Consider the following 27854-nt stretch of genomic DNA (forward strand, 5'->3'; position numbering starts at 1 on the left):
GCCACCGGGGCTGCCCCCAGTAATCTGTTTTTAAAAAATAAAATCAGAGGGGCACTTTGGTGGCTCAGTCGGGTAAGCATCTGCCTTTGGCAGAGGTTACCATCCCAGGGTCCTGGGATCAGCTCTGCATTGGGCTCCCTGCTCAGTGGAGGGGCCTGCTTCTCCCTCTCCCTCTGCTTGCCACTCCCCTTGCTTATGTGAGCTCTCTCTCTCTCTCTCAAATAAATAATTAAATAAGAGAGGTATCTGGTTGACTCAGTTGGAAGAGCATGCAACTCTTTATCTAGGGGTCATGAGTTCAAGCTCCACATTGGGTGGAGAGATTACTAAAAAAAAATAAACTTAAAAAAAAAAAAGAATAGGGGGATCCCTGGGTGGCTCAGCGGTTTAGTGCCTGCCTTCGGCCCAGGGCGTGATCCTGGAGACCCGGATCGAGTCCCACATTGGGCTCCCTGCATGGAGCCTGCTTCTCCCTCTGCCTGTGTCTCTGCCTCTCTCTCTCTCTGTCTCTCATGAATAAATAAATAAAATCTTTAAAAAGAAAAAAAGAATAAAGTTAGAGTAAGTTATTAGTATATGATTTTTGTGACAGACCAATAAAATCAATTTCATAGGATGTTACACTGCTGACAGAGCACTGTAAAGCAGTGTGATTTTGAAAATCAGACCCAGAAAAGAAATGCATGATTTTTAAGTTTTTTTTTAATTTTTTAAAAATTTTTATTTATTTATGATAGTCACAGAGAGAGAGAGAGAGAGAGAGAGAGAGGCAGAGACACAGGCAGAGGGAGAAGCAGGCTCCATGCACCGGGAGCCCAATGTGGGATTCGATCCCGGGTCTCCAGGATCGTGCCCTGGGCCAAAGGCAGGTGCCAAACCGCTGCGCCACCCAGGGATCCCAAGTTTTTTTTTTTTTTTTAAAGATTTTATTTATTTATTCATGAGAGACACAGAAAAAGAGAGAGAGGCAGAGACGCAGGCAGAGAGAGAGAAGCACCCTCCATGTAGGGAGCCCGACGTGGGACTTGATCCCGGGACTTCAGAATCATGCCCTGGACCAAAGGCAGCACTTAACCACTGAGCCACCCAGGGATCCCTGATTTTTAAGTTTTTAAATATATTGTAAAACACAGTATAGAAAAAAAAACTTGGTTTCTTGTCCTGTCTCAGTCTATACACAGCTATATGGCTTCTGGCAAGTCAGTCGTTTTTTTTTTTTCCAATAAAATCATAATCTTTTCTATAAAATGAAATCATAATTGACACTTGGTTGTTGTCAGATTTGAATTTTACAATTCTATGCAATTAGTCCTGATGTCTTCGATTCTGTGTGTCTGGACAGTACAGCAACCATCATGTGTTCGTTTGTTTGGTCTTCTTATAATCAGGAGCTGTTTTTTTGAGCACCTACTGTGTTCTGGGCATCAGAGGCACCAGGGATGAATCTCTTGTTAAAAGACCAAATTTAAGTGAGAGTTTTAGTCTGAGATTTACTTTAAAATATTTTAGGAAGTGGGCAACCCCGGTGGCTCAGCGGTTTAGCGCTTCCTACAGCCTAGGGCATGATCCTGGAGACCCAGGATCGAGTTCTGCGTCGGGCTCCCTGCATGGAGCCTGCTTCTCCCTCTGCCTGTGTCTCTGCCTCTCTCTCTCTCCTCTCTCTCTCTCTCGTAAATAAATAAAATCTTAAAAAAAAATTTTAGGAAAAGAAAGAAATTGATTTTTTTTTCCCATGAAACAGGTTGGTCTAATTCCTCCCGTTGTGGGATCATTTTTGGCCATGGTCAGAGCATCAGGATTTAAGGAAACTGCAGTCTCCTCCCTGCTCAAGCATCTTCCTGGCTACTCTGTCATCTTACTCAAAGTTGCCGTCACTGAGCTGACTCCATCTCCGGGAGATCAAGTTTGAGTATGGCTGTGGAAGGGGTAGAGAGCTGGCTGAGACAGCTATCTGCCCAATAACTAGTAACTGCTGGAATTAATCTAGAATATTAGTCAAGAAGCCAGAGGGAGTCCTCAGAGGGTGGTGCCCAGGGCAGGAAGTCCTGGACCGGAATGTCTAGGAAAGGCCTGGACCCAGGCCAGACCCAAGAAAGCTGGCTCTAGCTTAAGGATCCGAACAACATATACTGCTCCGGGAGCAAATAATTTTTAGCAGGAAGGATAGACCAAAGACAAATTTTGCCTGAGATGGCATGAACCAAAAAACTATAGGACTAAATTGACTATGTTAACCGTAGCTTTCTTTCTGAAACCAGCCAGATCTGTGCTGGTGTGCCACCATCTCAGCAGTGTTCATTCTCGCTCCCACCTACCTCCTCACCTTCCCAACCTTCTGTCATCTCATTAGTCTAGAGGTTAGGTACCAGGTTGGACCAAATTGCCAGTGCTCACAGAATCGTTCTACTCTTTGGGTAACATGGCCTTTGGCAAGCCTCTTTATCTCTCTCTGTGTCTCCTCTGTAATATGGCGACAATGTTATAATGGCCAAGTTTAGAAACTAGTGTTTTTTTTTAAGAATATTTATTTATTTATTTATTTGAGAGAGAGAGCACACAAGTGTGAGGGGCAGAGAGAGAGGGAGAGAGAATTTCTAGCACATTCTGTCCTAAGTGTGGAGCCAGATGCAGGGCTCCATCCCACCACCCCGGAGATCATGAACCAGGCAGAAATCAAGAGTCAGATGCTCAACCAGTGATGCCACCCAAGCACTGCTAGAGGGTGTTTTAAGATAAAATGAGTCATTGCATAATAATCTTCTAGAAAACTATGAACTGTCATTTGCCCTTCTCAGACCTACCCAATAGGGACATCTTTTTTGCCTGGGGCTATCTATCTTCTCTGGCCAAGCTGACTTTTCACCTCTATTAAAAGAGTAACTTTTTTTTTGAGGGCTGAGTCCTAAGCTCTTTTAAGGTGATTTATAGGGTGCACAATTAACTCTGACATACGCTAATGAGACAGGATACTGTGCAGTCCCCGAGAGCAGGGGCAGATGGAACCTTGCTACCTCAAGTCCCAGGTCAGCATTCCCTTTAGGCCAACGGGCAGAGCATCACTGGGCAAAGAGGCCCCTTGTAGACAAAGTCACACAAATCACCTACAAAATCAGACAGTTGAAATGTCATTTCTTTCTGCTCAATATTGTTGTAAGCCTAAAACTGCTCTAAAAAAATAAGGTTTATTAATTAAAAATAAAAAAAGAATCATGGGATGACTGGCTGGCTCAGTCAGTGGAGCCTGTTACTCTTGATCTCTGGTTGAAAGCTCCAGCCTCATGTTGAGTGTAGACATTACTTAAAAAGATCAAATCTTTAAAAAAAAAAAAAAAAAAAAGAAAAAGAAAAAGAAAAGTCATTTCTAATAATCTTAGTTCCTAAGGAGTGTTTAGAGTTTATAGTGCTTAAGGATTTTTTTTCCTAGAAAGAATCTGATCGTTTGTTCAAGAGTTCATCTATTTAGTAGCCCTTATGAGCAAGTGTAATCCTTTCCTTTTCAAGGAGATTTGGGGCTCGTCTTCCTAGAATTTATAGTCTAGGTGACCTACACTGCTTTAATGCGGGCCACCAGACATAAGCGCAGGAGCATTTGAAATGCAGCTAGTTGGAACTGAAATGTGTCTATAGTGTAAAATACGTATGAGATTTCGAAGAGTGAGTATGATTTTTGAATGAAAACCATCTAATGAATAATTTTTTTTATTGGAATTCGATTTGCCAACATACAGCGTATCACCCAGTGCCCATGCCGTCAAGTGCCCCCCTCAGTGCCCATCACCCCTCCCCACCTCCCCTTCCACCACCCCTTGTTCGTTTCCCAGAGTTAGGAGTCTCTCCTGTTCTGCATTCCTTACTGATATTTTCACTCATTTTCTCTCCTTTCCCCTTTATTTCCTTTCGGTATTTTTTATATGCCCCAAATGAATGAGACCGTTATGTTTGTCCTTCTCCGATTGACTTATTTCATGAATAATTTTTATGTTGATTTGCACAAACAATATTTTGGATATATTGGATTAAATGAACATATAATTAAAATTAATTTCACCGGTTTCTTTTTACTTTTTAAAATGTGGCTTCTAGAAAATACAGATTCACACCTGTGGCAAATATATTTCTAATGGACAGTGCTAGTCCCAATGTGAGGAGAGTTTGCACATACGGAATACTGGGTTTTTTCCTTTGTAAAGTTCTTTGAGGCAAAGTTCCTGGGAGCTTCACACACGCCAGTGCAGGTCTTGTTCCACAGGCAGATAGTATTTGGGAAAGAGCTTTGTCACCTCCAGGTTAAGGCTCAAGGTCACCCCTTCCCACTGAGCTCCGAGCTGAAGACTCCGCCTGGAGGCGCTGGGCAAGGAAAGCGCGGGAGAAACCGAGTTCGACTCGAGACTCTGGCAAGATGTGAGAGTTAAAGCTCGAACACTCTAAACTCCATTTTGAGGATTCTTCCCCTGAAGCTAGACACAGATTTCGACATCTAAACAAGTTCCAAATAAGTGGGCGTGGCTGATGCCAGAAGGATCGCTGGGCTGAGCCCTAAGAAAGCTGCGGGGCAACGGCGAGGGGCGGTCGCGGGCCCCGAGCGCTGCAGCCCCGCGCCCCGCGCCCGGCGCCCCGCGCCGGCTCCTGCGCTGCGGCTCCGCGGGTCCGCGCCTCCGGGCGGGGCGGGGCGGGGCGGGGCGGGGGCCTCAGGAGGCGCCAGAGCGCGGGGAGCGGGAGGGGAGGGGACAGCTGGGGGGGCGGAGCCCGAGGACGGGGCCGGAGCCGGGGCCGGGGCCGGGGCCGGGGTCGGGGCGGGGGAGGGGGCGGGTCCCGGCGGAGCGTGTCTCGTCGCCATGGCAACGGCCTGAGCCGCAAACGGCCGCGAGAGCCGGCCGACCCGCCGCCGGAGCGCACGCCTCCAGGAACCGGGAGCGGCGCGGCCCGGGACGGCGGGGCCCCTGCACGGCCGCCCGCCCCCGCCCCGGCGCGTCTTCCGCAGCGGAGCAGGAGCGCGGCGCCATGGAACCGCGGGTAGGCTGCGCGCGCCGGCCCCCACGGCCGCCGGCCCCCGCAGCGCCTGCGCGGCGCTGTGCCCCGGAGCTCCGAGCTGCGCCCGCCCGGTGCGCGCGGTGCTGGGCGCGGCGGCCTCGGGCTCGGGCTCGGGCTCGGGCTCCGGCTCCGGCTCCGGCTCCGGCTGGGCTTCTGGTTCTGGCTCGGCTCGGGCTCCGGCTCCGGCTCGGCTCTGGGGTTCTGGGTTCTGGGTTCTGGGCTCGGGCTCCGCAAGCGCTTCCGGGAGCTTGTGGGGCTAGAGTGTCTGGGCTTTCCGTTTGGCGGCTCTTCTCCGCGGTCGAGGCTGGCGGTGCCCCGCGGGGCGCGCACGGGCTGCAGGAGCCGCGGTCCGGGCAGTGGCCCGACGCTGCGTCTTTGACCTGCTCACGCGCCCTCTGCCCGTGGCTGTGCGGAGGCCGCCCGCAGGCCCGCGAAGCGCCGGAGCAGCCCCCCATCCCCGGCGAGCCTCGGACCCGGCCCGGGGCGGCACACAGCCAGGGGCGGCGGAGCCGGCCTCGGGTCAAGTTTGTTGGCCGGGACTGGCTCTCAGCGGCCCTTGGGGTGGACGGAAGCGAACGCTCAGTTCCCCTGTGGGGGCGGGGAGGGGGCAGGGAGGCCTCCCCGCCCCCCCTCCCCCCCCCCCCCCGGCCGAGCGCCCCGGGAGGTGTGCGGAAAAAAGCGCCTGCTACGTGTATTTGCCTTTGTGCACAGCAGGTGAGAAAGGGCCGGAGGCACACATGCGCTTAAATCAGCTTCTGCTCCACACCAGCTCTGTGCCCTCTCCCTCAAACGAGTATTGTGGACTGAAGGAAACCCTGGTACTTGGTTTTGCGTCTACCTTCAAGGGAGATTGTGTTCACGTGCATTTTTCATTTGCACTGTGTGTAGCTCTGTAACCAGAGGAATCTATTCTGTTAATCATAAAACATGCACTCTAATCAATAAAATGCATCATGATGAACGTATACACTTGTTTAATTAAGAACAATGTATGTAGTTTATGTGAGTAATGCTTTAACGTTTTCCTCCTCTCTGTCGATATTTACCTTACTCAGAATTTACGGTTTTATTCTGTGTATCTTGTTATGGTACTCATATTAGTGTTCTTATTTTTATATGATTTATATGTCACAAGTACCTGGAATTTCCAACGTATCTATTTTGTATTTCATTAAGACGAATTCTCATTAGTTCTTTTTAGTCTCTTTAGCGACTTTCCCTCCATTTTCTGTAAAAGACCCTGAAATGACATGGCATTGTTATATGTGATATTGATAAACCAATGACTTTTTTTGTGTCTTAATTAAAAAAAAAAAAAAATCCGTGTTAGGGCAGCCCCCGTGGCGCAGCGGTTTAGCGCCGCCTGCAGCCCAGGGCGTGACCCTGGAGACCCTGGATCGGGTCTCACCTCGGGCTCTCTGCATGGGGCCTGCTTCTCCCTCTGCCTGTGTCTCTGCCTCTCATTCTCTCTCTCTGTGTTTCTATGAATAAATAGATAAAATCTTAAAAAAAAACCGTGTTATATAATCTTAAATTTATCAAGTTTTATTCTCTCAAGATGTAAAATATAGCTATTAACCTTATCTCATGTTCTTTTTTTTTAATTTTTTTTTTAAATTTATTTATGATAGTCATAGAGAGAGAGAGAGAGGCAGAGACATAGGCAGAGGGAGAAGCAGGCTCCATGCACCGGGAGCCTGACGTGGGATTCGATCCCAGGTCTCCAGGATCACGCCCTGGGCCAAAGGCAGGCGCCAAACCGCTGCGCCACCCAGGGATCCCATCTCATGTTCTTATAACATTATTTTCCATAGCATAAATACTTACACATTTAAGTATTAATCACTGTATATTTAAATATATAAAATTACACATTTTAATAAAATCTATATTCTTAATTATAAGTTATGGATATATGGATTATGTAGTTAGAAAAAATTATAGGGAATTGATGTCCTTTACACATCTACACAACTTTCTTCTCCTGAGACAAACTTAGCATTCCTTTGGTAAATATTCGTTTTCAGTGCACACACCAGTTGCCCTGTAAACACCATTTTGCAGCTGGTGCTCTCCCCACCAGCTGAGTGAGCTGCCTGGATTTTATGTAAATTGGAAATGGAAGGTGGTAAATGAGTATGCCCAGATCGATGTGAAGAGCAGCAAGAATGAAACAAATGTGTAGTTCTGTTGGGTCCTAAACACTCTTCTTAATCCTCTTCAAGGCAGCTTGTTGCCCTAAGCCCAGGCTGACATGGAAAGGATTGTAGCAGCCATAATAATTCACCGTGGAAGCTGCAAATGTGGTTTCTGTGGAAAAATGGAGGCAAGGTCTAAGGCATACAAATGGTTACATCTGCAAAATGTGACCTCTAAGGAACCTGCAACTCCTGGAGGAATGCAGGGGTCCCTTGCTTTTCGTCCAGGTAAGGGCATGTGTGACACTGGCATCAGGGGTAGAAAAAGGCTGCTAGGAGTATGGCTATTTCGAGGAATTGGTTCCCCCTGCATAGGGAATGCTGGGTGGAAGTTTACCTGTTACATTTTCTCCTGTTGTCATGCTAAGCTCTTTCCTGGCACTGAGCTCTGTGGCTATTTATTTATACCTCTCTGCTGTTTGCATTTAGCTTTACTCTTTGTAGCCTGCCTTTTAACAAACAGACAAAAAAAAAAAAAAAAAAGGCTAGAACAACTGATTACTTATTACTTTATGAATAAAGACCAGTAGTTTCAACTCAAGAGTAGATGGCCTACTGAGGTGCTTCTGGTTTCCCCAGCTGTGGAGTTATTCTCTTGCTAGGAGACTAGTGTTCAAGACGGTGTGTGGCTGGATTTGTCCTCTTGTCTCAGGGACAGGCCCACCCCATTGCCAGCTCCCGTGTGGGGTTTGATGGCCTTGAACCTTCTGAACATTCACTACACAACCAATGACATTTTATCCCTTTTCTTGTGAGGACCAAGTGGTCACAATGAGCAAATTGTGACAGTTGCCTGCTGCTTTTTAGTAACTTCCAGTGAGCTTGGTATGTCTGTTTGGCAGGAGGTGGATTATAACCTATGAGAAAGGAGAGTGGACATATGATACTTCTCAGATTCCTGGAAGGAATCTGTCCATAAGTTGGTTTAGAAAAAGACCTGCCATTGTACCTATGGGCCAACATTTCTGCCTACAAGGAGGTAATAGGTAGAGTCAGAATGTCTTTCTGTTTGGAGGCAGCTTCCAGGTAGGACCAACAGGGCTTGGCTGGGGGGATGTGGGCAAAGGCCTCTGTGTCTACACCCATGGAAGTGGTTGTAGGCTTCCTTGAAATGCTTGGACATTGAGGAAAGTAAAATCTTATTTGTGGAGGATTGATTACTGTGTGGGCCACTTCTGAACATTGTTTAGCCTATCTGGGGTAAAGAATAGAAGGTGTGAAGCATTGGTGTCCTGAAATGTCCTTGTTATGGTTCATTACAAAGGAACACGGGAAAGCCTTGCTCAGAGAAAGCAGTCATCACTGGCTCTGGCAGTGTTCTCCAAAAGAGGGTCATTAGGTGGGATGAACTGTGCTGGGAACTGGGGAAACGTCAGGGAACAAGCAGACCAGAGTCCTCACCTGTGTGTGAAGCTGATAGCCTGGTGGGGGAGACAGTGTGAGAGGGCACACAAAGGGGCCAGCGAGAGGTGGGAGAGGTCAGGAGGACAGAGCTCTCCAGCCAGAGGAAATGGCCTGTGAAGACCAGAGCCCCATGGCCAATGTGGAGAGGAGGCCAGTGTGGAAGGAGGCGGGGGGCAATGCTGGATTGGTGGCTGAGGGACCGGGGAGGGCCCTGGTGATCATCACTGACAGAGAAGAAAGTTAGTTCTTCTGATTTACCTGCTGTAAGTTCTCGGTGCTTACAATTTAGTAAAAAGGCAGCAACGTAACAGGCAAGGCAGGTTTGGGTAAGTATCACAGCAGAAGTGCTTCCTATGAGCTGAGCTTATCGTCCTCCTAAAATTCATATGTTGAAGCCCTAACCCCCAGTACCTCTGAATGTATTTGGAAACCCAGCTTTTTAAAAAGGTCAAATGAGGTCGAATATGTGAGCCCTTATTCAATATGATCAGTATCCTTTAAGAAGGGCACATTACACAGAAAGACCTCAGGAGGACATGGTGAGGAGGCAGCCGTCCACAAGCTAAGGGGAGAGGCCCCCGAAGGAACCAGACCTGCTGACAGCTTGATCTTGGGCTTTTAGACTCTGTAACTGTGAGAAAATCAATTTCTGTTAAGCCTCCCTGCCTGGGGTATTTTATTATGGTAGCCTGAGCATATGTGGATGGTGCTAAACTTATTATTTTCCATAGTGAACACACATAAGATAAATACATAAATCCTTACACATTTAAATATTAGTCACTGTATATTTAAATATATAAAATTACACATTTTAATAAAATTATCCCCATACACAAATTATCTCAAATTGCACAAATTATCTCAATGAATCCTAGGGACAGCATGGCGAGGTAGGTGCTGTCATCATCTTCATCTGAACAGATGAGAAAATGGATGCTGCAGCATCACCACCTCACTGGGAAGGCGGCGTGCCACATGCACTGCGCACCCTACACAAGTTAAGATGAAGACCTGCTAGCACAGGATGCATGCAGTGGTCCTGGTGGGACAGCACGGGGGCATCAGTGGGGGGCGGAACTGGCCTCCAGTGGCCACTCGGAGCTGAGTCTAATGATAGTCGTTGGACTGGGAGCTCCGTGGAATGTGGTCGATGTCGCCACGTCCACCCAGGTTCACTGCCACCTGTGTGGGGGACGGCCGCTGCTGCAGACCAAGAGTGGATGTGACCCTGTGCAGCTTCCCAAGTGAAGCTGAGGAAGCGGTGAGCTAGCCGTGCGGGCAGAAGAAATGCTGCAGGCGATGAACGTTCCAGAAGGCGGACAGACCAGGGGAGCCGCAGTCTTGGAGCAAAGAGGCCGAGCCTGGGGAGGCGCTCTCAGATGGAGAGGCCATCCCTGTCCCACCAGGTGACGCCTCTTTTACATCGAGGCTTGTAAGTGGAGAAGGCTGTCGGCAGACCTGCGGTGGCTTTTTTGGTAATGCTGCTGACGGATAGGATAGCTTTGTTTTCCGTGTCATGCAGGCTTTGATCATGGGGTGACACTGAGTCTGGGTTAGGTGGCTTTTCCATCTGCAATGTGTGAGGAGTCATCTTACAGCAGGATTTTACTCTTTTGTCTGTGTTCCGTGGCACCACAGACTGTTCTGTGGAAGTGTCTTGTAGTCATGATTTAAAAGGTCTTATTTCTTCAGCGTATCCTGCATTTTCAGCTAGGACAGCGTCGAGGACGGTACTTTGCCAGGAAGGCCGGCGTAGATCATCAGTGGTCTCTGGCAGTGGAATTCCTTTGCAGGTTGGAAATTGTCTTTGGGGGGAAACAGACTCCGCTAAGTCACTAGAGAGGGAAATGGGGCCTGAGGGCAAAGCCAGAACAACCCAGGAAAGTGGCTTATGCCAGTCCGGGGTCTGGCTGCGCTGGGGGGCGAGGGTGAGGGCTTCAGAAGCCCCGGAGCAGAGGCTGGGGTGCCTTGGATCTTGGATGCCTTGGGAGACGGATGGGGGCTCCCTGCCACACCCCTGGAGAGGCTGCGCACTGTACGACCGCCCCACCCCTGCTGCCCTGGGGGAAGAAGCTCAGAGCACAGGTGATCCTGGGCCCTTCAGCCTCCTGGGGACCTGCTGAAGTCTTGGGGTGGGCCCAGAATGGGTGCTCCGGCCAGCCTCACCTTGACCTCCAGAGGCCAATGCCTCCCTGCTGGCTGACTTCTGAGTCCCTCATTGCAGGCCTCGTGGCAGTGAATTAGTGAAGCTGATTCCAGAACTATCCATGAAGCAGACCTTTTTATTGCCATAGTCATGCTTTTCAAGCTTTTGTCTGTGGATGGACTATACTTATGCTCTTAGGCTATTAGGGGAAACACAGGTCTATGTGTAGCTCGATGCTGAGTTTAGACGATTGAGAATGTTTAACTGAAGGGTCTTTTCATGAGACCAAATTCTATGTAATGTGCATTCTGTTACCTTTTCAGTTAACAAGAGAGGGGGTAAAATATTGATTTTCTTTTTGCTCAGAAAATTGATCTCAGAACCCTTAGGTATTTAGTGCCCTTTTCCCAGGCTTGTTAGATTTGAAAACTTAATAGTGAGAAATCCTTCCCAGTCAGTTCATTTACCTTTTATTTTATTTTATTTTATTTTCTAAAGATTTTATTTATTTATTCATGAGAGACACAGAGGGAAAGAGGCAGAGACACAGGCAGAGGGAGAAGCAGGCTCCCCATAGGGAGCCCGACGCAGGACTCGATCCTGGGACTCCAGGGTCACGCTCTGGGCTGAAGGCAGGTGCCCAACCGCTGAGTCACCCGGGCTGCCCTTGTTTACCTTTTAAAATATGCTCTACCTGCTTAAAGAGAAAAATTTAGAGTAATCCACAGTGTATTTAACTTGTTTTCAACCATGTGGCAGCATCTGCATCATGATTACATTTGTTCATCGACTTCATAATGACTTAGGGACCTAATTTTATCTTTCTTAGAATCTTAGATTCTCCATTTTAAAGCTAAGCATGTGTAGACAAGCACCTCTAAGGAAGCAGGTGGGCGCACATGGCGTGCTTGTTGACGAAGTTAACCAAACCCCGTGTTTGTGACTTCCCGTTGCTCCTTCTTTGGCTTATATATGTTTCCAGGGTGTTAATGAATAACAAAAATAGATTTCTACTTCTCAAAAAAGAGCTTTGGTGTTTCTGGGATAATGAAGGCATCTGAAGAAGCAACTGGGTCACCGCCTAACGGTGCCTGTGGTGGTGGTTGGTTTTGTAGGGGACTCGTAATATGTCTTCCCCCTGGGAGTTGTGATTATGTCTTAGTGACTGTGTGAGAAATCATGTCCAGTGATCTAATACTTTAAATCTTATTAAAAGCTTTAAAAACGGCTAATAATATACTCTTGCCTTTTTGATCTCTTAGTATTGGGAAATCACATTAGATGAGAGTACATACCAATAGCCTTGCAGTTTTCATTAAGGAGGTACTGCTCCATTACAAGGGAATCCCTTGGATATAAAAATGAATTATTGCAGTGGAATTTCTTAAACATAGACTTTTAAAGTCGAGTTTTTGGGCCACTGGCACCAAGGTGATATGAAACAGGGCCTAGCACACCACTAGTAAATTGGTAAGTGCAAAGAAATAGGTTAAGATTTTTATGCATTTTTGTTAAAGGCTAAAGAGCAAAGATTGGTTGCAAGTGATCTGTTAAAACAGTGATACAATAATTCTGAAAAGACATATCATGGGCTTTCCTTCCTTCTCACTTTCTCGCTGTTCTCTGAACTTTTTTTTCTTTTAAGATCTCAAAAAAAATTATTAATTTGAGATAGAGAGAGACAGAGCACAAGCAGGGGGGAGGGAGAAGCAGACTCTCCACTGAGCAGGGGAGGCCTTACATGGAGCTTGGTCCCAGGACCCCGAGATCATGATCTGAGCCAAAGGCAGACGCTCAACCGCTGAGCCACCCAGGTGCCCCCTTCTCTGAATTTCTTAAATGTGCTATGTGTAGTGTTGTGAATAATCTGGGAATCTGGTTGGGGTCTGAGGGCCATCGTGGGATTAGTATGCCTATGGGGGAGAGGATGAGGATAACCGGCCATCTTTGGTACAGAGCATCGGGATTTGAAGAATTCCAAGTCCTTGAGAGCAGCTCAGTGGAGCTCAGCAATTCTTGTGCTGTGCCCTCAGCTCAAGTGGCAGCCACCACCCAGCCAGTCTCTGGATGCCCACCAGACACACCCTTCATTCTCCAGAGGAGTCGAGAGCTCTTTTTAACAAGACCTGCCATTTGTAGTGACATGAACAATATATTTTAAAATAGTGTAATCTTTTCTTCTTCTTCTTCTTTCTTCTTTCTTTCTTCTTTTTTCTTTCCTTCTTCTTCTTCTTCTTTCTTCTTTCTTTCTTCTTCACAGTTTAATCCTTGACTATTTAGAAGTACCTGTTTCCTGGAAGGCAGTGAGCAGATGAGCTGAGAGGACTATGTGAACTTTTTGTGTAGTCTGTGTCATGACCTTGCTGCTTTTTGGGGTTGGGTCATCATCTCCTAGAATTAAACCTCCTAAATTAAAGTTGTGTACTGGAGGATCTTGCAGTGAAGTGACAGATTTTGCTTCCTGCTTGTTTCATATGACACCCAAACTCCTTTACAAAAATTCCGTCCAGGGCATGTTTCTGAGACAAAGATGCAGGCATCACTTTCGCAGATGGGGATTTTTCCCTGAAGTCTGTGCTCAGGGTTGGAGGACGTAAAGAAGTCCTTCTCCTCCTGTATTTAGGGCTCATGGGTTTCCACCTGTGTTTGCACCCCTCTTCCTCAGCAGGGAATTCCTGCACTGGACAGGCGAAGAGCTGCCCTGTCACCCCTGCTGCCCTCTGCTGCAGGCTTCTTTCTGGCACTCTCCCCCCTTGGCCCTGGAACCCCTTGCCACGCAGCCTGGGGTCCCAGGGAAGGAGTCAGGACTCCGCTGCGTCCCCTCCTCCCTCTGGGCCAGTGCAGCAGCCCCCCTGCTGGAGGGCTGGTGTGTGCTGCTGACACCCAGACTTCATTGGTTCACTCTCAGCCCTGGGTCTTGAAGAAGACTGACTTAGAGTGCCAGCTGGCTACTGTTTAAGGTTTGTCATACTTTCAGCTGGGCATGACACCTTTTCCGTTTTTTTTTTTTAAACATAATTTGGTTTTCTTTTCGTCAAAAAAACCAATAATGACATTCACGCAAGTCAGGTTGAGGCATGCTCTAGAAAGACACAGTCCAGACTTGTAGGGTAGAGATGGAAATCCAGCCCCTAGACACCTACTGTGCTCTGAGAGGGGGCAGCTGGTGCCAAGTAACAGGGGTGGGGGTGGGTGGGATGGGGAGCCTCTTAAGACATTTCGCCTCCATGTCTCTGGATTCCTTCAGTTTGTTTATTCAGGATTAACCATTTCAGTGTTTGTTACCTATCTTTCAGTTTAAGTTTTTCCTTTTTGAAAAGGTAGGTTCTTTTTTTTTTTTTTTTTAAGATTTTATGTATTCATGCGAGACACAGAGAGAGGCTGAGACACAGGCAGAGGGAGAAGCAGACTCCCTGTGGGGAGCCCGACTTGGGACATGATCCCGGGACTCTGGGATCCTGACCTGAGCCAGGGGCAGAGGCTCAACCACTGAGCCACCCAGGCACCCCTAAACTTTGTTAAAACAAATGCATATTATTCCCTGTGGCACACAGTTTCTTCCTGTCTGCCTTCCCTCTCTACCTCTCTTCTTTTCTTCATTCCTTCCTTTCTTTGCTTCCTTTCTTTTTCATGATGCTTTTTATTTACTATTCTCTTGTTTAATTAGTTAAAAACAAAGAATCTGAAGCCAGAGTCTGTATCCTGGCCGTACTGTTCATTAGCTGTATGACCTTGAGTAGATAACTTGACCTCTCTGTGCTTCAGTGTTTTAATCTATAAAAAAATGGGGATAGTAATAGTAAATACTTCATAGTCATGTTGTGAGGATTGAGTTGATATTTATAAAGTGCTTAGAACAGAGCAAATAAAGAGTAACACTAATAATAATAATAAAAAACAACAGAAGTAAACTCAGGAAATATGGATAAAAGTGACATAAAAAATAATATGGGGCATCCCCGGTGGCACGGCGGTTTAGCGCCGCCTGCAGCCCAGGGCTGACCCTGGAGACCCTGGATCGAGTCCCACGTCGGGCTCTCTGCATGGAGCCTGCTTCTCTCTCTGCCTGTGTCTCTGCCTCTCTCTCTCTCTCTCTCTCTCTCTCTCTCTCTGTGTCTCTATGAATAAATAAATAAAATCTTAAAAAAAATAATATGTAGGCCTACTTTTCAATTAGAAATAATCACTACCAATAGTCATCTCCCCATGTATATGTACATGTAATTCATTTTTATTTATTTATTTTAAAAATCATTTACTTTTAAAAAAGATTTTATTTTTAAGTAATCTCTGCAGCCAACATGGGGTTTGAACTCCTTACCCTGAAATCAAAAGTCACATGTTCCACTGACTGAGCCAGCCAGGCGCCCTGTAATTATTTTTATTTTGAAAAAATTTTTAATGAACATTGACTTATACTTTTGTTTTCCATTTTATGACAATCATAAACATGTTTCACCTTCAACAAAATTCTTCTTTAACATGATTTTTATTTTATTTATTTAAAAATATTTTATGTATTTATTCATGAGAGAGACAGAGAGAGGGAGAAGCAGGCTCCCTGTGGGGAGCCTAATGTGGGACTCGATCCCAGGACCCTGAGATCACGCCCTGAGCCAAAGGCAGATGCTCAACCACTGAGCCACCCAGTGCCCCTTTGAAAGGATTTTAAAAAAAGTGATCTCTACACCCAATAGGGGGCTTGAACTCATGACCCCAAGATCAAGAGTCACCTGCTCTACCAACTGAGCCAGCCAGGCGCTTGAACACAAGTTTTAGTGGCTGCCTGGAATTCCACTGTACAACTCTATAGCAAATTACTGTATGAATTTCTTATTGTGAAGCTATAAAGGGTTTTGTTCTAAGTATGTGTAACAGAACAGTCATAAAGAAGTGAGTATGTATATACTCGTATACACACGTATATGGCTACACAGTGCCCCCGTGCTTCTCCCGCCCTGCACACAGCACCCCTCCACTCTTGGCTCTTTCTACCTGCCTGGCTCTCCTCCAGCGGCCCACTCAGTAGTCGACCATCATTTCTGCCCTGGCTTCATTTGTAAAATGCTATTTATTCTAGGGGAAGTTTTAGCTCATAATACCTTGTTTAAACGGCAAACACACAAACTCCTCCAATTGAGGTAAAACAGAACCAAAGACCTCATCAAACATCTAATAAAAAATGCCTCTTTCACAAATAGGAAGCCGAAGAGCAGTAGTAACAAACACATTGCTGATGGACAAGGAAAACAATTCTCTGATTTGGTTTAAGCAATTTTCAACTTTTAAAATTTAGAGATTCTGTAAGTTCTCAGGTTATTGCAAGTACATTTCAGTTTGTCAAAATAGCAGATTCTTACCAAGTAGAGGAGCGGAGCCAACCCTGGAGGGAGTCTTGGGCCCAGGATCGGGAAGCCAGCCGATGGCTGAAGCTCGCCACCTACCGGCTGCCCAGGAGGTGGCTGCCTTGGCCTTCTGGGTTTCGGTTTCCAGGGGACAGGTTTGCTAGGTGACCGTGTTAGTCCTCTCGCAGGCGACAGGAGGCCTTCTTTGAGGAGTCCCGCTGAAGCCTCTGACTACATTCTTTCACCTTGAGAGAATGCATTAAGCTTCACACGTGTGATGGGCTCTTACTTTCCTCTCGTGTGAGAAATGGGTTGGTGACTTGTTCCTAGAACGGCCGTGGTAGGGGATCGACCTACCTGTGTCTTGTGTTCAGTTACTGTGTGTCCTGGTACGTCGTCAGGTTCCAGGAACACTAGCCAGATTTGTTTTGTGATCTCTGCCATATTCAGCTTCTGGGTTTGCCATAGCCCTCGTTTCAGACAAGGACACCTTGCAATGAGGCCCCTGAAGAGCGGAGCCAGGGGCCTGCGTCTGTGTTCCTCGCTGATTCAGAGCGCAGTGCTGGGGAGCAAGAGTGAAGGAGGAGCAGGGTGAGGTTGGGAAGGAGGGAGAGTCCGCGGGAGGCTGTGTTCCTGGGCTGGCTGCTTCCGGGAGCCGGCTGGTGGGACTGTGGGCCACGAGGCCTCGGGAGCCTGGGACAGTGCAGTGCAGGGAAGCAAGGGCGCATTTATCTCATGCCTCACTGTCCCACGAGTGCACGTTTGCTTCACTGGCTTTCATCACCTTGCTCTTCTGGTCGTGCGTCATGGCAGCCGAGCAGGCTCCAGGTGTCTGGAGGTGAGAGGCATGTAGCCTGGGCACCCAACAGCAGCTGTTGTGGGGCAGTGTGCAGGAGCAGGTGCTCAGTGCCCGTTAGAGCGGGATGCAGCAGTGACAGTTGGGGCGGAACAGGTGGCCTGGGGTCCCAGGGACACGGGAGGCTGGGGGACGAGAGCTGGTGTGTGAAAATGTGGGACTCCACCATCTTGCTTAGCGTGTTTGCTCCAGATTCTGCTCCCAGGAACCTGTTGAGGAGCTGAATAAATATTGGTTATGGATTTTAATATGATTTCTTGTAAATGCTTCCTGTAGGATTTCTGCAGGATTCTTTTGGTTGTAAGAAACCTATATCCACTGCAGCAGGAAAAGCGAACGGGCCAGGGTCGTGTCTGGGAATCACCACGTGGGTGGTGATGGTGCTGGACCTGAGGAAGGTGCCAGAATCAGGACTGTCAGGTGACCTGACTCTGTTCTCTGCACACGCAGGTGTTTGCTTCACTTTTTCCTTTCTTACTGAGGACTGGCTTTGTTTGCATCCATGCCCCACCTGCATGTAGGCAGAAGAAGCCCACCCGTGGTTTGTGAGCTCTCACGTTTATAGCCACCCAAGGGACAGATTCTGTGTTAGCTCTGATTCTGAATTCCAGGGAGGAAATCTCTCTAGCTGTTTGGTATTCTCCTCTGATCCAACGAACTCTCTTGGGTAGAGGGGCCAGGCCATTCCTGAAGTGACTCTCAGTGAGCTGGAGGTGATGGGAGACTATTGGTAATCTCCTGGAGGCAGGAGGTAGTGACTGTGTTCTGGGGGGGCTGATACATTAAGCCATACATGATTTTCCACCGTTGGGCTGCTGGGATGCTCAGAATGGACATACATATTCCTTCCAACATTCATTCCCTCATTGCCCCACCTCCCCCAGGAGACAAGCTGAAAGCTGTGTTCAGCTTTTGCCCCCAGTGGGGATGTCTGTGGGTCTCCTGGTGGTGGTCATTCCAGTGTGGCCGTGATGTGATCCAGGCTAAGGGAGTGTCTCTATAGCTGGGGACTAAGTGCTAAATTATTAGTTATCCTCAAGTCACCTCATGCAGCACGGGGCAGGGTGGGGCACAGGGATGCTGAAACTCAAATGCCCATTCACAAAACTCTGGAAGTAGTAGAAGCATTGATGAAGTCACTGTGGACTGGGCACTGGTCCAGAGCCCTGTGGACAGGTGGAGTGATGGGCTGGTGGGGCTGGGATTCTCGTGGCATCCTGTTGCTGACTGGCTGGTGCTTGGTCTGATTCCACCAGACTCTGCCCACAGAAAGGCAGCCCCTCCTTCAGGGCTCCTCTGGGCAGTTCCCTGTTAGGTGTAAGGTGTAGACGCTGTACAGCTTTAACAGGTGACTAAATCTCCTACGGCTGCTATAACAAACAACCACAAACTTGGTGGCGTAAAACAACACAAATTTATTATCTGTCTGTAGGTTGGAAATCTGATATGGGTTCCACTGGGCTCAAATTGGGGCTGCATTCCTTTCCAGAGGCACTAGGGGAGACGGCACCCCACCTTTCCAGCTTCTAGAGGCTGCTCATGTTCTGGTTCCCGGCCCTTTGAGGCAGCAACACTGAGCCTCTGACCATTCTTCTTGAGTCCCATCTCCTTCTCTGACTCCCTCTTCTGCCTCTGTTGTCCACTTTTAAGGACCCTTTTTTCCTTTTTTTGTATTATATATATATATATATATATATATATATTTATTTTATATATATTTTATATATATATTTGTATTTTTTTTATTGGAGTTCAATTTGTCAACATATAACATATCACCCAGTGCTCATCCTGTCAAGTACCCCCCTCAGTGCCTATCACCCAGTCACCCCAACCCCCCACCCACCTCCCCTTCCACCACCCTTTGTTCATTTCCCAGAGTTAGGAGTCTCTCATGGTTTGTCTCCCTCTCTGATATTTCCCACTCATTTTCTATCCTTTTGCCTTTAATCCCCTTCACTATTTTTTATATTCCTAAGGGCCCTTGTGATTTCACTGAGCTCACCTATATGATCCAGGATACTCTTATTTTTTTCTTTTTCTCTTTTTAAATGTATTTTATTTAAATTCAATTAGTAACATATAGTGTATTATTAGTTTCAGGGGTAAAATTTAGTGATTCATCAATTGGGTATAACGCCCAGTGCTCATCATGTCACATGCCCTCCTTCATGTCCGTCACCCAGTTACCCCGTCCCCCCACGAACCTCCCTTCCATCAGCCCTCAGTTTGTTCCCTGTGATTAAGAGTTTCTTATGGTTTGTCTACCTCTCTGATTTCATGTTATTTTATTATTCCCTTCCTTCCCCAATGATTTTTTTTTAAAATATTTTATTTGACAGCCAGCAAAAAAGCACAAGCAGGGGGAGCAGCAGGCAGAGGGAGAGGGAGAAGCAGGCTCGATCCCAGGACCCCGGGATCATGATCCGAGCTGGAGGCAGACTAAGCCCCCTAGGCCACCCTGATCTTCTGTTTTGTTTCTTATATTCCACATATGAGTAAGATCATATGATAATTGTCTTTCTCGGATTGACTTATTTCACTCAGCAGAATACCCTCCAATAGCCGAACTACGGAAAAAGTCCAGATGTCCATCGACGATGAATGGATGAAGATGTGTGTGTGTGTGCGTGCACACGTGCGTATACACTCTCCCTAAAGTCAGCAATTAGTGACCTTAATTCCATCTGCATGTAAATCGCTTTGCCATGTATGCTAACATGCTCGCAGATTCCAGGGTTAAGGTGTGGGCATCCCTGGAGGGCTGTGATGTGCATGCTCCAACAGGTATTTTCTCTTGGTGCCAGCACTTGGGTCTGAAAATTGTTTGAGGGATTGAGCAAGAGGCAGCCATGGAGTGGTTCTGGTGTTCCAGCTTCCACAAAACTTGAGGTGATGGACGCCCTTGCTTCTAACGGAGCAGGTGATAATGCCCACACCTCCATCAGTCCTGCAGGAGGCCGGGACATCCTGTGCATTCCCCAGGCACAGAGGCTCTTTCTCTAAGTATCATCAGGGATCCCTGAGGAGTGAGGGGGGCTCAACTTGTTCCAGGGGGTCCTTGGAACATGTTCAAACTAATTCTAAGACATCTTGTATGTGGAGTTGCTTTCCAGTGGCTCTGTGACATGTGGCAGTGTCGTTGCTCTGATGGCTGTTGGAACATGTGCTGGAATTTTCTTGTTTTCGACACGTTTCAATTTTGATTTTGAATGAAGGCATGAAGCACATGCACACAGGCTTGGGGTTCTTGATAATTTTTAAGTGTAAGGGGTTCCCGGGACATAGAAGTTTGGGAACCATGGCCCCAGCCATGGTTACAACTTCAGCCTTCAAGTCTGGAAGGGAAGCAGCAGTTGGAGTGTCACTACTCATAAGCTCTGTTGATGAGGAATCCACTCACGGAAGGTGTCTTGGCCGTCTTTGAGAATGGGGGGCTAGGTCTGTGCCCTCAGCCCTGACGTGGGACTGTGCTGGGGGGCTGCAGCAGCCGTAACTGGGAGTCAGCGTCCTGGGTCCTTGTAGAGCCGCGCTGACTCATGGCTTTGCAGCAGGCTTGAGAATCTGTATTTATTTCAAGTGCCCGCCAGGTTTGGGAATGATTTCCTAACTTGCCAGATGTGCCCTTTGTGGAAAATAAGGAGATGGAGGTGGTTTACCGATACCTAAACTCTGAGCAGGTTGGGTTGGGACAAGGTGGAGAGAAAGAAGCTAGAGGGGACCAATTTGGGAGGGAGGGGCTGACAAAGAATTGCCCCGATGGTCTCCTTCACTCAGAAGTCTTGGAAGATCAGACGCTGTCAGGCTGACGAAGGGGAAAATATTTACTTGTGGTTTCCGAAGAAGGGATGGGCAATGGGCTCTCCGTCCGCTGGGTAAGGGAAGCCTCCCTTTGGTGGGGAGGCGGTGGGGGTGCCCCTTGGGGGGGTAGGCCCCTTCTGGGGGGAGGCAGTGGGGAGGACCCTTCTGGGAGGTGGGGGAGGCCCCTTGTGGGGGAGGCCCCTTTGGGGGTGGGGGACAAGGCCGGGGGGGGGAGGCCCCTTCCAGGGGGAGGTAGGTGGGGGAGGCCCCTTGGGGGGTGGGGAGGCGGGGCGGTGGGAGAGGGCGCCGAGCCCAGGCGTGTCCGCATCGTGGGGCAGGCCCGCGGTCCTTGCTGATCGCTCCGGCCTCGGTTGTGGGGACGCGGGCGCTCGCCTGCCGACAAGGCCAGTGGAGCCGGGGCCGGGGTCCGCGCGGGCGGCGTGCGGGGGCCTGTTACTTGATGTAGGGGTCAGGAGTGGCCTCACTGGTAAGGGGCACTTGAGCAGAGTCCTGAAGGATACCTGGCAAGCTGCGCCCCCGGAATAGGAACATCCGTGCAAAGGTCCTGTGGCCTGGGTGTCACTGTCCTGTTAACGGACCAGCGCCGGGAGGTCGTGTGCCTGGAGAGCAGCTCGCCAAGAGGAGGGGCAGGAGGTGGAGTGAGACGTATGGAGAGGCCGTGGGGGCCCTGGTAGGATGAGCACGTCCCGACCTCCACTTGGGGGGGCAGCTGCGGTCGGTGAGGCCACGTTGCCGCAGTGTGGCGGCTACGGTCACGGGGTGGGGGGCAGGCAACGCCGGGCGGGGGCTCGAGCTGTGGCGGCCGGGAGGTGCGGAGACGCCGCGGCTGGAGCGGAGCTGCTGGGTTCGCGGCCGGAGGCCCCGCGGATGGGCACGGGCTGCGCTTGACACCGGCAGGGCGGATGGCAGCGCCGCGGCGGGCGTGAGCGGCGGAGGGAGAGGGCTGCCCCGGGCTCCGGCGTCCGGGGCCGCGAGGGCCTAGGTGAGCACGCCGACGGCCGCCGCTGCCGACCGAGCCACGGTGCAGAGCGGGAAGGCGCGGCGGGACTTCCGGCCGGCCTCGGTGCCGTGGGAGGCGCCCGGCCAAGGCGGCGGCGGCGGCCACGGGGGAGCGGGGCGGGTGGTGCGCATGCGCGAGGGGGGGGCGGCGGCGTGGTGCGCATGCGCGAGGGGGGGCGGCGGCGGGGGGGGTGGCGGCGTGGTGCGCATGCGCGATGGGGGCGGCGGCGCTCACCCCGCTTCGGGACGCCCAGCCCCCCGCCCTGCCGCCGCCTCGGGTCGGGGCCGCCGGCAGCGAGCACGTGCAGCTCGCGCGGTGCGGTGAGAGCAGGAAGAAGGGGAAGGAGCTTGGGGGTGCCGCACCCCCGCAGCTTGGTGCAGGGGCCGGGATGGCGGGGGCACGGCCGGCGGAGGGCTTCCGGGAGGGCAGCTGCTGGCCGCGCGGGGACGGCGCCTGCTGCGGGGCGGGCGGGGGCCGCGGGGAGGGGCTTCCCCAGCGGGCGCGGGCTGGGGGTCTTGGAGCCCCGTGAGGACGCAGAGTGCGGCGCGACGACATAGGCCCTGGCGGTGGCGGCCGGGCGCAGTGGCTGCGCTAGGGCGTCGAGACGCGGCGCTAGCAGCATGCACGCCTCCCCTGTGCGGGTCCGGAGGCGCACCCCAAGGCGCCGTGCGCCGCCTGCCGTCCGCGGGCCGGCCAGCGGGTGGGGCCCGGGGCAGTGGCGTGCACCCCGGCCTGAGCCGTCTCGGGGTGCCCGGCCACGGGGGGTGACTCGCCTTACTCAGGAGCTGCGGTTTAATCGTCGGCCTTATGTCAGAAACGCCTTCGCGGCAACACACAGACAGATTCGTGTCCGATCAAAGACCTGGCTTCTGTGCCTCGCCAAGTCGGCATCTAAAATTCAGTGTCCTCGCGCCGCCGGGAGCTGTGGGTTCCTGGTGCCGAGGCGACTGCTGCCCGGTGCCTAGAACCCCGCGTGTCTGTGCGGGCTGGGGGGCGCCCTGGGCTCAGGAGGGCCGAGCCGGCGGTCCCCGGGGAGCCCGCGTCCGGCCTCGGGCCTCGGCCCAGGCTGCAGCGTGAGGCCTGAACGTTACCTGGGCTCTTGGCCTTGTGGTCATCCCTCCCTGGCTCCCCTTGAGGTTCTGTGCAGGCTTCTCCATAGGCTGAAATAATGGAAAGAGAAGAAATCCCCCTAAAACCCGCATGTGATTCGGCTCTTTATGAATCACCCTCCTTGAGAAATTGCCCATCTGGTCTCAAACATCCAAATGCCATGTGTGTTTGAGCCCCATTTGGGTTGAGCTGAGCTGGGGATATCCAAGTGGGAGCTGAGGAGACTGTGCAGTTGCCAGTGAGCCTGGGGGGCAAGACTCGGGGAGGGATCTAGCCCGAGCTAGGAAAGCGAAACGTGGGCAAGGACAGGGAGAGCTGTGGGAGTCTGCGCGTGAGACAACCTGGAGCAGCACTGCAGGGGGAGAGGGGGGCAGCAGAAGGAAGGCACTTTGAGAAACGTTTCTGTGGGCCATGAGTCGGATGGATCCCCTTTAATGTTCTTGCACATATGCAGGCAGTCATTAGATTTTTTTCTACTATTGAAATGTAATGGCTTACAATGTTATATTACTTTTAGGTGTACAATAGATTTTTTTTGAAGCCGCTTTTGCGTTGCCCTGATACTTTGTATGTAGGACTCTTTAGGGAGACTGAGGCATGTGGATTCTAGCCTCTTTTTTTTTTTTTTTTTTTAAAGATTTCCTTATTTGGGAGACACAGAGAGAGAATGACTGAGGGGAGGGACAGAGGGAGCAAATCTTTCAAGCAGTCTTTGCCAAGTGTAGAGCCCACTGTGGGGCTCGATCCCATGACCCATGAGATTATGACCTGAGATGAAACCAAGAGTCGGACACTCAACAGACTGAGCCACCCAGGCACCCCTGGGTTCCTACTTTTTCAATACATTTACAAGTATCTACATGACCATGTGTGGTAGAAAAGTAAGAAGGCCTTGCAGTCAGACAAACCATCACATTCTAGCTAGGTGACCAAAGTGAGATGCCTTGTCTTCGTTGTCGTCATTGTCGCCTCCTCCTAATTCCCCTTTTCCTTCTCCTTCTCCCTCTTCTTCTCCTTCCCCTCCTCCTCCTTCTCTTTTTACAATTTTTAAAAAAGTAATCTGTATACCCAACGTGGGGCTCAAACTCAACCCTGAGATCAAGAGTCTCATGCTGTACTGACTGAGCCAGCCAGGTGGCCCCAGTGAGATGCTTTTCAGAGCTGTAGTTTGTATCTTCTCTTAGGGTGGGTCAATCAAGGCCCCCTGTAGGGTCGTCCCTGGGGATTCAATCAGATGAGGCAGGCAGAGGCTTTCATGGCACCCAGGGCTTACCCAGCAGTGGTTACCAAGCCCTTCCCTCAGTCTTCCCATTTTCTTTCTGCTTTGCCCACCATCTAAACAGACCTGTATAGACTTTCTGCTTCTTCCAAGCTAATGCAAATGTTATAAAAACCTCTGATTCTTGGCATGGCATTTGCTTCTGAGGGAATCAGGGGCTCTGGAGGCGCCAGTTACTGGGAACAAGTATGGTAGAGCAGCATGTTTCCCATACCCTTCAGACTGGTGTTCCCAGCAAAGTCAGGAGCCGGGGAGATGTAGAAGGCAAACCTGGGCTGGAAGACCATTTCCTGAATGAGCAGAGCCTGAGAAGTTATAGCTCCTCATATAGTGCTGGAAATATTTATCCTTTATCTTAATGATTTCTAGAGTTGCTGTTAATGGGCCAGCCTGTCAAGAATGGGAGTGACATGGAGTCACTCATGGACTCATGGGAGTGACACCTCTTAGACATTTCCAAATGCCAACATGTCTCCCTCCTCAGCAACAAAATTGCTTAGAGGTTAGCCCCACATTGTGGAGAAGCCTAAAAATAATGAAGTGACATATTGCTCCAAGGTAAGGAATTGAGGCAAAATAAATTTGAATTTTAATATTATTTTTCTCAGAAAATACCTTGAAGTTTTATATAATCAGATCATACATTTTTGTGTGAAACTTAAAGTATATATTTTTAAAACATTTATTTTTTAGGGGCTCCTGGGTAGCTCAGTTTGGTCAGTGTCCAACTCTTTTTTTTTTTTTTTTAAGATTTTTACTTATTTATTCATGAGAGACACACACAGAGAGAGGCAGAGACACAGGCAGGGGAGAAACAGGCTCCATGCAGGGAGCCCGATGTGAGACTTGATCCTGGGACTCTAGGATCACAACCTGAGCCAAAGGCAGATGCTCAACCACGGAGCTGTCCAGATGTCCCAAGCATCCAACTCTTGATCTCAGCTCAGGTCTTGATCTTAGTGTTGTGAGTTCAAGCCCCATGTTGGGTTCCATCCTGGGTGTGGAGACCACTTTAAAAAAAAAAACAACACTGTTTTTTAGTAATGTCTACACCCAGTGCAAGGCTCGTACTTGCGATCCTGAGATCAAGACTTGCGTGCTCTTTACCTCTCCACAGAAACCTGGCAGGCCAGAAAGGGCTGGCAGGATATATTCAGGGTCCTAAATGATAAGAACATGCAGCCAAGAATACTCTATCCAGCAAGGCTTTCATTCAAAATAGAAGGAGAGATAAAGAGCTTCCAAGATAGGTAGAAACTGAAAGAATATGTGACCACCAAACCGGCTCTGCAAGAAATATTAAAGGGGACCCTGTAAAAGAAAGAGGAAATCCAAGGAAACAATCCACAAAAACAGGGACTGAATAGGTATCATGATGACACTAAACTCATATCTTTCAATAGTAACCTTGAACGTGAACGGGCTTAATAACCCCATCAAAAGGCACAGGGTTTCAGACTGGATAAAAAGGCAGGACCCATCTATTTGTTGTCTACAAGAGACTCATTTTCGACCTAAGGACACCTACAGCCTGAAAATAAAAGGTTGGCGAACCATTTACCATTCAGATGGTCCTCAAAAGAAAGCAGGGGTAGCCATCCTTATATCACATAAACTAAAGTTTACCCCGAAGACTGTAGTGAGAGATGAAGAGGGACACTATATCATACTTAAAGGATCTATCCAACAAGAGGACTTAACAATCTTCAATATATTTGCCCCGAATGTGGGAGCTGCCAAATATATCAATCAATTAATAACCAAAGTTAAGACATACTTAGATAATAATACACTCATACTTGGTGACTTTCTACAATTGATAGGTATTCTAAGCACAACATCGAAAAGGAAAAAGAGCTCTAAATGATACACTGGACCAGTTGGATTTCACAGATATCTACAGAACTTTACATCCAAATGCAACTGAATACACATTCTTCTCAAGTGCACATGGAACTTTCTCCAGAATAGACCACATACTGGGTCACAAATCAGGTCTTAACCGATACCAAAAGATTGGGATCGTCCCCTGTGTATTTTCAGACCATAATGCTTTGAAACTAGAACTAAATCACAAGAAGAAGTTTGGAAGGATTTCAAACACGTGGAGGTTAAGGACCATCCTGCTAAAAGATGAAAGGGTCAACCAGGAAATTAGAGAAGAATTAAAAAGATTCATGGACACTGATGAGAATGAAGAAACAACCATTCAAAATCTGTGGGATACAGCAAAAGCAGTCCTGGGGGGGAAATACACCGCAATACAAGCATCCCTCCAAAAACTGGAAAGAACTCAAATACAAAAGCTAACCTTGCACCTAAAGGAGCTAGAGAAAAAACAGCAAATAGATCCTACACCCAGCAGAAGAGAGTTAATAAAGATTCGAGCAGAACTCAACGAAATCGAGACCAGAAGAACTATAGAACAGATCAACAAAACCAGGAGTTGGTTCTTTGAAAGAATTAATAAGATAGATAAACCATTAGCCAGCCTTATTAAAAAGAAGAGAGAAAAGACTCAAATTAATAAAATCATGAATGAGAAAGGAGAGATCACTACCAACACCAAGGAAATAAAAACGATTTTTAAAAACATATTATGAGCAGCTATACGCCAATAAATTAGGCAATCTAGAAGAAATGACGCATTTCTGGAAAACCCCAAACTACCGAAACTGGAACTGGAAGAAATAGAAAACTTGAACAGGCCAATAACCAGGGAGGAAATTGAAGCAGTCATCAACAACCTCCCAAGACACAAAAGTCCAGGGCCAGATGGCTTCCCTGGGGAATTCTATCAAATGTTTAAAGAAGAAACCGTACCTATTCTACTAAAGCTGTTCGGAAAGATAGAAAGAGATGGAGTACTTCCAAACTCGTTCTATGAGGCCAGCATCACCTTAATTCCAAAACCAGACAAAGACCCCACCAAAAAGGAGATTTACAGACCAATATCCCTGATGAACATGGATGCAAAAATTCTCAACAAGATATTAGCCAATAGGATCCAATAGTACATTAAGAAAATTATTCACTATGACCAAGTAGGATTTATTCCCGGGACACAAGGCTGGTTCAACACTCGTAAAACAATCAATGTGATTCATCATATCAGCAAGAGAAAAACCAAGAACCATAAGATCCTGTCATTAGATGCAGAGAAAGCATTTGACAAAATACAGCATCCATTCCTGATCAAAACTCTTCAGAGTGTAGGGATAGAGGGAACTTTCCTCGACATCTTAAAAGCCATCTACGAAAAGCCCACAGCAAATATCATTCTCAATGGGGAAGCACTGGGAGCCTTTCCCCTAAGATCAGGAACAAGACAGGGATGTCCACTCTCACCACTGCTATTCAACATAGTATTGGAAGTCCTAGCCTCAGCAATCAGACAACAAAAAGACATTAGAAGGCATTCAAATTGGCAAAGAAGAAGTCAAAATCTCCCTCTTTGCAGATGACATGATACTCTACGTAGAAAACCCAAGAGCCTCCACCTCAAGATTGCTAGAACTCATACAGCAATTTGGTAGCGTGGCAGGATACAAAATCAATGCCCAGAAGTCAGTGGCAGTTTCTATACACTAACAATGAGACTGAAGAAAGAGAAATTAAGGAGTCAATCCCATTTACAATTGCACCCAAAAGCATAAGATA

General features: G+C 48.7%; 1 protein-coding gene across 1 annotated transcript in view; it reads left to right on the forward strand.

The window, feature by feature from the left end:
* The first annotated feature begins 4917 nt into the window (after window positions 1–4917).
* DNAH5 (dynein axonemal heavy chain 5) overlaps window positions 4918–27854 on the forward strand; it is a 297281-nt gene continuing 274344 nt past the window's right edge. Inside the window, exon 1 of the mRNA XM_055308486.1 lies at window positions 4918–5013. Coding sequence (XP_055164461.1) covers window positions 5002–5013 — 12 coding nt within the window. The 5' untranslated portion in view covers window positions 4918–5001. The remainder of the gene's footprint in view (window positions 5014–27854) is intronic.

This window comes from Nyctereutes procyonoides, unplaced genomic scaffold (genome assembly GCF_905146905.1).
Source record: "Nyctereutes procyonoides isolate TBG_1078 unplaced genomic scaffold, NYPRO_anot_genome, whole genome shotgun sequence".
Lineage (NCBI taxonomy): Eukaryota > Metazoa > Chordata > Mammalia > Carnivora > Canidae > Nyctereutes > Nyctereutes procyonoides.